This window comes from Danio rerio, chromosome 13, assembly GCF_052040795.2.
Source record: "Danio rerio strain M-AB ecotype USA chromosome 13, GRCz13ab, whole genome shotgun sequence".
Lineage (NCBI taxonomy): Eukaryota > Metazoa > Chordata > Actinopteri > Cypriniformes > Danionidae > Danio > Danio rerio.
The window spans coordinates 33,900,161-33,909,389 of record NC_141033.1 but is presented as its reverse complement, the minus strand read 5'-3'; the positions used below and the strand labels follow the sequence as shown (position 1 = coordinate 33,909,389).

The 9,229-nt window shown below is 35.7% G+C and overlaps 1 protein-coding gene across 4 annotated transcripts in view; it reads right to left on the bottom strand.

The window, feature by feature from the left end:
• Window positions 1–6,841: 6,841 nt before the first annotated feature.
• The window catches only part of antxr1d (ANTXR cell adhesion molecule 1d), a 42,397-nt gene continuing 40,009 nt past the window's right edge, over window positions 6,842–9,229 (bottom strand). For all 4 annotated transcript variants that reach the window (XM_087279522.1, XM_087279521.1, XM_087279520.1 and 1 more), the window contains one exon: window positions 6,842–7,236. In XM_087279522.1, coding sequence (XP_087135648.1) covers window positions 6,991–7,236 — 246 coding nt within the window. In that variant the 3' untranslated portion in view covers window positions 6,842–6,990. The remainder of the gene's footprint in view (window positions 7,237–9,229) is intronic.

Here is a 9,229-nt window from a genome sequence, read left to right as displayed (position 1 = left end):
TAATATGCATGACAGCTTCGAAGACTGTTTTTGTTTCCTCGCTATGAGAGCGCAGCTGTACTCGTGTGTGTGGATTACAGTGCTCTGCTAACACGCAACAAAATTATGTTTGTAAGGAACCTTTTTTTTACCTGAAAGCTTTTCGCTTCTGGAAATGTTGAAATCTGGATATGCCACTTGTCTCCTTTTAAAAAAAGATGCGGTTGCAGTTTGTGTTGATTGTCCTGTCTCTGCAGATTTGGTAAGTGTGAGATCAATGTGCTCTGTTTGTTTATTCAGATAGCAAAGTTAGTTTGTATTGTCAGCAGTACTCTTTCAGTTTTTAAAGTCATACCTTAGTCAAAATGATTTAGTTACTAATACAGTACGTTAATATCAATGCAATGTGAAACACCCTGCTGAGACGGGGGTTTCATGGCCCTCTAAGAAGTTCTTTTTTTGTACAAGTGTGATTTTTATATACAGCATCTTTTGTATACAACAACTGTGCTATATCTGGGTTGATAAATGTCGTAATTTGCTGTTTTTAATGCCAATTATTTTGTTAGAATTTGACAATCTTGACTTAGTAAGTCATGTCCCAGCTAAATAATAATAATTTAATAAATAATAATAATAATTGTTATGATGATAATTTAATGTAATGGTTAGTACCTAATAAATGTCCGAAAGCACACTTAAATCGGAACTTTAATGGTCAATGTTTGCTGTTTTTTTATTATCATGGTTCATTATCATTGGTATAAAGCTAATCAATTGACTGTTTTTAATGTATACTGGAAATGGGGATCAATAAAATAATATACAGTGGTTTAGAGCAGTTTCCCAACCACGTTCCTGGAGGTCATTGTTTTGGATGTCTCCTTATCTGTCACACCCATAGCAGGTCTTTCGGTCTCAGCTAAAGAGCTGCTGATCTGAATCAGCTGTGTTTGGTTAAGGAGACGTGGATGTGCAGAGCTGGGTGGTTGAGAAACTGGTTTAGAGTACAATAGTAATTCACTATTAGTTGTTGAGGGTTTCCAAAGTCTCCTGAGTAATTTCTATATGGCTTTTTTGAAAATTTAGCATTGAAGATGTTCTTGCGATATCACAGGAAGTTAATTTCGGGTGTTTTAATTAACTAATTTGTGTTTGCATATTTTCACTTCATTTCACTCGTTGAAGTACATTAGTCTGCTATGTTTATCATGATGTTCACGAGACGCTTTTGGTGAACTTTTAGCTACAAACAATCCTACAAAGATTATAGAATGAATCTTTGTTGTTGAGGTTAATTTTATTAAAATGCCAGACGCAGGCCCGGATTAAGAACTCAGGGGCCCCTGGGCACACTATCTTGTAAGGCCCCCTACCTGGCCGCACCCCTGTAGTTGAATTTAAAAAATAAGAATAATATAATAATTTTTAAATAAAATGAATCTATAATTTGTTGCCCACATATTTAAATAAATGATATATAGTACATATGTATTTATAGTCTGCAAAGATTTAAATTATTTTTCAAAGCATTAAATAAAAATACTAATAAAACTACACACACACACACACACACACACACACACACATATATATATAATTTATTTTTTTAAGGGTATTTTAGTGTATTGCTTTTACAAACTTATAAAGCATATTATTGCCATGGCATATAACGCACAATGCTTCTCCAATCCAGTTCTATGAATCTGAGTCTTTCATAATACAAACACTGATTTACTGTCTCTCTCCTCCTCTCCCTGTATTTTCTCTACTCTTCTCGTGATGAAGGCTTGATTATAAACCTAAAAGTATCCGAAATCACACACACTATACCTCTTCTCTCCCGTCTCTCTCCTCTTCTGGGCCTTTCTCTCTCTCTCTCTCTCTCTCCCTCTCTCTCTCCTTTTCTGTCTGTCTCTCACATGATGGATCCAGTCCGCGCTGCGCTGCCGTTAGCATCCTCCGCCTGGTTAATGCTAGCTACTCGTCATTTAAAGTTAACGTCTTCTTCTGTACCCTCATTCTCCTGATCACAGGTCTGTTTAAAGAAGGTGTGTATGGAAAATGCCTCAATAAAGATGCCTCCTCTCCTCTTTCTCTCGCGTTTGCTAAATCCACTTGTCCACTCATTTTTGATCTATGACAGATATAACGTTACACTGAAGTCCGCTCAGTTTAGTGCGGGTTATTACAAAACTGACGTTTCCGCACTTGACCAATTACAGCATTCTGTTTAGTTAAAGAAAGAAAGGCAATTTAAATATAATACTAATATTAATATTTGATCGCGATTTTTTTGCTCAGAGGAAATACAGTTGTCTGAGCAATATAGTTTTTGAAGAGAGGGAGGCGCGGCAGGCGCCTATAATAAGGCTAAACATTATTAAATACCCACGAGACACTTGTGACTTTATATCACATTTGCATTATTTTAAAAAAATGTTTCTTTCCTGTTAAAAATAAATATATTTCCAATCTGATATGTAATGGGGAGAAATAAAAGTAGCACGAGTTCAGCTGATGGTGGATTCGAACCGATGTTATGATTAATCGCGTCAAAAGATGAAGCCGTGTGCCTTACAAGGTGCGCCACTGCGGCTGTGTTAGTTCACAGCTCTTTACTCATCTTGTCTCTATCAATGAGGCATCGATGGGCGTAAACCCCGAATAGCTTAGTCCAACTAGATGCGCTATTTGCAATTAGCCTAAAAAGACACTCCGAAATTGTCTTTTTTTCTCCCCCCTCGCAGGGGCCCCTAGTGCGCACGGGCCCCTGGGCCTGTGCCCATAAGGCCCATTGGTTAATCCGGCCCTGGCCAGACGTATTTCAACCAATTATTTCAAATTTGTCTAGTGTACAACGGTAGTTTTGGCCAACAGATGGCACTGTTTCTCTTCACAGGAGATTGAAAGGTCAAATTGAAACGTACATTCCTTTCAAAACGTTACTAATGGTTGTAACTTGTAACTGCAAAATAATTACGTTTTTATACGTCCTAGTTTTGAATCTGACATGACAAAGAGACTTGTATTTCGATTATTGTTGTAAATGGACATGAACGAGCCTCCTCTGAATCTGAGGCAGTGGATGTTAGTCATAGTGTGTAGCTGTTATTGTGAAGATCTCCAGTGAGGCCTGCAGGTTTGTGGCTCCTGTCAACACTCTGATGTTTCTCATGAGTGTTCAGCGCATCCAGCCAAAGGAGCTGCAGTCATCAGACCATATGAATCATGTCAAGTTACATGATGGGAATCAAGCTCCTGCTGAGTATTAATTCCTTTCAGAGCAGAACGAGGTTGACTGTCAGCCATATGTGAAAATAAAGGGAAATACAGCTAAACAAGAAGATTTATTGTTATCTGTAGAATTTGGACAGAATGAATGCTGTGTTTTTAATGTAACTTAGACGTAATGGCAGTAAATGTTTGATTTTTGAAAGCATGTCAAACAATTTACAGACAAATCATCACCAAGGACCATGATTCAGCTAAAAAAAATTTATATTTTACTAGAAAATTGTCACATATTTTTGCTGGCTTGTGGAATATCCTTTTAAAGCTATTGCTTTTTTCACTGCCAGATCTTGAGCTCAAGATCAAACAATTCTAAAACTGAATACTTTATCATTCCTTTTCTACATATACACTCAATGGCTATAATATTGATCTTATTTTCCTATAATTAAAGGGAAGACATGGGATTATTTAAAAATTTTCTTGAAAGCAAAAGACACATTCACACAAGCACCAAGAGTCCAACCCATGAACATAAAATTTTTCACTTTAATATTTTCTTACTCTTCAGAACTACTGTGTATTACCATATTCCACAAAGGAAAAGACAAATATATATTATATCAAATGTCATGCCTGAGCATCCTGTACCAGTGGTGGACACCCTGTCATTTTATATTCAAGTGCCTACCAGGAACCCAAGGCTAAATAAATTAGAGGACTGTAGTGCTGCCCTGCAGTCACAACAAGTCAGATTTTCATTTTTAAAGATGCGGCCAATTTATATCATCCACAAATTAAAACTGAGCATAATGTATACCACAATTACTCTATTAAGCTTGTTCTAATCTTGCACATGCAGTCATCTACTAAAATATTTAATACTTGATTAATAAATACCCAAAATTAACATTCAAAGTTCTTTAAGTGCCTTAAAAATTAATTAATTTTGCATGTAGAATAATCATGCATTGATGCAGTCCCACTTTTAGTGCCTCTTTTTATATCATAGTTCTTTTCACTCGCTTACAAGCGTTTGTCCAACCTGTTTCAAAACTCTACACACAATTAGCACAGCGTCTTTTGTGGCCGTACCATTCACACTTTAATGTCGTTTTCACCCAATATGCAGTCAGTGAACATATTTCCCCAGTGCTTACATTTTCTGAACAGACAAACTATAGCTCCCAACAAAATGATGGATTGTTTTTGATGTATTTACGAATGTTGATCCCACACTCTGCTTCTGCAATTATATAATTTCAAAAATAATATCAATATCATAAATATATCTCAGCTGATAATAAACAAACAATTGAATAATTGATACACAGCTCATTTATGTTGGAGAAACTGGGCCAACCTCTGGCTTAGACTCTGTGGCAGAGATTACACTTACATTTACACTTATACAGTGAAAGGAGGACTTTGAGGAGTGATGTTGATGAAAACATGTGCCCTAACCCTGAAGATGGCAGAGATTAGAAATAGTAATTTTGTGCTTTTTTTTATATCCCCCCATTTTTATCTGGGCTTTTTCCTGTTGTTTTGTTTTGTTTAAAATGCTCTTGTGTGTTTCATGGATATTTTGTTTACTGTAAGCAATGCTGTAAAACATTTTCTGTTCTATCAGTGTGTTCCCATTCTACCTCTTGAAGTCAACAGTAAAGGAAAAAAGTCAGATCTGAGTCATTCTAAGTCAGATTTTCAGTGTTTTGCTAAAGTTAGTGTGGGCAGAGAAAGATGTGTTTTATTTAAAAGAGTTAGTATATAATTAACAATATGTTGTTTTGAGAAGAAATTAACAATTTGTTCAACTGTGTTTTGTAATGTGTGTGCATTTATATATATAGCGCATTTATTATAGATGGCCATACACTCAAAGCGCTTCACAATCATGAGGAGGGTCTCTCCACACCACCACCAGTGTACAGGATCCACTTGGATGATGTGATGGCAGCCAAAGGACAATGACGCCAGTGCGCTCAACACACACCAGCTATAGGTGGAGTGGAGAGACAGTGAGCCAATTTGGTGGAGAGGGATGATTGAGAAGCTATTATGGGTAAAGGTCTATTGAGGGAATTTTGCAAGGATACTATTTTGCAGTTTTGTAGATGTAAGTCTGTGTTAAGAGTTTAGAAAAAGTATCTGAATGTATGGGTAAGCGCTTGTAAGCGATTGATAAAAAGTGTAAGAACATAAACACTTAAAAAGAGTCAAAACATGGGTTTTTGCAGTGATGTCAGGAAGGAACATTTTTTAGGGTTTTCTCTAGTGTGAATAACTGTAAAAGCCAACTGAATATTTTGTAGAAAAGTTCCTTGCTTTAAAAAAAATGTTCATTGGCATATACAGTTAAATCAGAATTATTTGTCCCCCTTTGAATTTATATATATATATATATATATATATATATATATATATATATATATATATATATATATATATATATATATATATATATATATATATATATATATATATATATATATATATATATATATATATCCCAAATTATGTTTAACAGAGCAAGGGAGTTTTCACAGTGTGTCTAATAATATTTTTTCTTCTGAAGAAAGTCTTATTTGTTTTATTTCATCTAGAGTAAAAGCAGTTTTAAATTAAAAAAAAAAAAACTATTTTTAGGTCAAGTTATTAGCCCCTTTAAAACTATATATTTTATTTTCGATAGTCTACAGAATAAACCATTGTTATACAATGACTTGCCTAATTACCCTAACCTGTCTATTTAACCTAATTAACCTAGTTAAGCCTTTAAATGTCACTTTAGCTGTATAGAAGTGTCTTGAGAAATATCTAGTAAAATATTATTTACTGTCATCATGGCAAAGATAAAATAAATCAGTTATTAGAAATGAGTTATTAAAACTATTATGTTTAGAAATGTGTTGAAAAATTCTTTTCTCCATTAAACAGAAATTGGGGGAAAAATAAACGGGGTGGCTAATAATTCAGGGGGGCTAATAATTCTGATGTTAACTGTATACTGTATATAAAACCAGTAGCATCAATAGAAGTTTATCATTCCAAAAAAAGTAAAACTATAATAAATTAATGGTGCAAAACAAGTTCTTGACATTGTTCAAATGCTCTTCACTCTAAAAGAAAAAATGATAATTTTACAAAATTATTTTTACAAAATTTTGTTAACCAAAATTAACTGTAAACCAAAATGGCTCTTCAATGGCATTACTGTGAAAAAAGCCTTTTATAAAGGAGCTTTTTAAAGGGATAGTTCAACTAAAAATCAATATTCTATCATCATTTAATCATCCTCCAGTTCTTCCAAACCAGTTTGAGTTTCTTTGATAATATATTTATTTTGTATGGAGCCTTTAAAAGTTGCTTTTCAAAGAGCTTTACAAAAAAGCAGCAAAACAAAGAACAAATATATATATATATATATATATATATATATATATATATATATATATATATATATATATATATATATTTTTTTTTTTTCTTCTTCCAATATTACAATAATAACATAATTCATGAACATTTAGAAACACTTGAGTACAAGTAAATGGTGACAAAATGTAAATTTTGGGGTGAAATATCCCTTTAAGAGTGCAAAGGTTCTTTATGGAACCACAGATTTCGATAAAGAAGCTTTATTTTCAATAGCGTACCTCAGGTTTTAATCCCTCGTTGATCTGAACCTGTGGGAAACCAGTAGCTTTGGTAAATTTCACAACTTTGAATTAAAGGCTGAGATTTTAGGGTGGCAGTGAAGGCCCTCCATTGTTCTCAATGACTGTTCCCAGGGCAGGGTGGCGGTCGTGAAGGTGGGGGTCTGCGGGGGCCTGGGGGAGCCCGGGTTGGTGGAGGTCCTGGGGGTGAGCGGTTAATGGAGGGTCCACCGGATGGTGGCCTTTTGGGCGGAGGTCGCATGAGAGGCTGATGGTCTGGAGGGGGCGGTGGAGGTGGAAGGTGGCTGTGTGCTGGTGACCTTGGCTCCTCTGCTTTCACCCGGGTAAAGTTGATGCATCTCCCCTGTGGAAAACAGGACAGATGGTGGGATCATGGTCAGTTCAACGCTAAAACCATATCAGATATTTGAAATATTGCATGAATAAGTGTCAATCTTTCAATACTAAAAACTGAAGTTGCTGCAACTGGGAAAACTAACATGCACTCTCAGATAAAAAAGAAACACAATCTACTGTACCTACAATGCCCCTTAACAATACATGTAACTAACAAATAAGTAAATGGTGCATATTAGTATTTAAATACTACAAAAGTTTTCCTTTCAAGCATCAGTGTAGACCCATTAGGTACAAGGCAAGGCGAGTTTATTTATATACCACATTGTATACACAGTGGAGAGTCAAAGTGCTTTACATAAACAGGAATAAAAGAGACACGCATAAGAAAATAAAAGAAAAAATGATTAAAAAGAGACAAAAGCAGATTAAATGTGTTGAAAACAGGTTATAAAAGAATGAAAAAAAAGAGAAAAACATAATAGTGTGATCTAGCGGACGTAGCACAGTGCTCATTCAGTAAAGGCACAGCTAAACAGATGTGTTTTCAGTCTTGATTTGAATGTGCCTAATGTTGGAGCGCATCTGATCATTTCTGGAAACTGATTCCAGCAGTGAGGGGCATAGTTGCTGAAGGCCGATTCACCCTGTTTTGACTGAACTCTTGGAATTTCTAGTTTATATGATCCTAAAGACGTGAGTGATCTGTTAGGTTTTTATTTAGTGAGCATATCTGTAATGTGCTGAGGTTCTAGGTCATTTAGTGATTTATAGACCAGTAATAATACTTTAAAATCTATTCTGAATGTAACTGAGAGCCAGTGTAAAAACCCAAGGATAGGTGTGATGTGCTCTGATTTCCTTGTTCTGGTCAGAATCCTGGCCGCAGTGTTCTGGATGAGCTACAACTGTCTGACTGTCTTTTTGGGCAGGCCAGTGAGGAGCCTGTTACAGTAATCCACCCTGCTGCTGATAAAAGCATGAACAAGAGTCTCTAAATCCTCACTGGAAACAAAGCATCTAATGTTTGTAAAGGTACCACCAGAGTGACAGCTTTGTACCTTTATTTCTGAGAGTGTAGTGGTTTCTCCTACATAATCAATGACTTGCACTTTTTTGTTTAAAAATGCACAAAAGTTTACATTTGGCATCCACACTTTAAAATAAAGCAATTTTGAAATGCTGAAGACTCTTTTATAGTTGGAAAACTTTGGGATTGTATTTCAGTACAACGCGGACTTATGAATATGAGGATTGGCTGCATCAATTGTCAAGCCCTAACACTGAACAGTTTTTTATTTTTGCCACAGTTGTTGTTTTTTTTATTATGATAATACATAAATAAAGATAAACCCATTATAGTTTCCCATGCACATTTATTCAATTAGCACTTTTATCCAAGGCAACTGACAAGTGAGGATAAAAGAACTTCAAATAATTAGAAAGCAGCAGTATATGAATGTTATGACAAGTCTAAGTTAGGAGAGGAGAGAGTGTCTCCTACAAGTGGTTTGTGAAGCCCACTCACCTGTGTGGAGCACACTCAGAATTGCACAATGTTTTCCAAGGTGTATGGAATGCTTTTAAGAAGGAGTAGTGTGTCTTCTAAAGGCTGATTTATACTTTTGCATCAAGTGCATGCGTATAGTCTGGTGCAGTCGCATGGCCCTCGTCGTGGCTGACGATGACCTCTCAAAATATGTAACTACATGTTAAAACGACGCCTAGCGCAAGCTCTGTGATTGGTTGGATTGGTAGCTGTGACGAGTGTGGGCGGTGCTGAGAGCCGCAAGCCTTATGAAGTGATTGTTTACAAGTGTATAGTCCCGTAAAGGAGCTCCAGATGGACATTTGTTTTGTGTTTACCTTATGATTAAAGTTGTTGCACATCCATTGGTTACCGCCTCTCAATGAGTGAGTTTGAGCTACTTGTGCATTAAGGTAGCATTCAGAAAAAACATAACACCTACGAAGTAACTCGACACAGAGGAACATAAAAA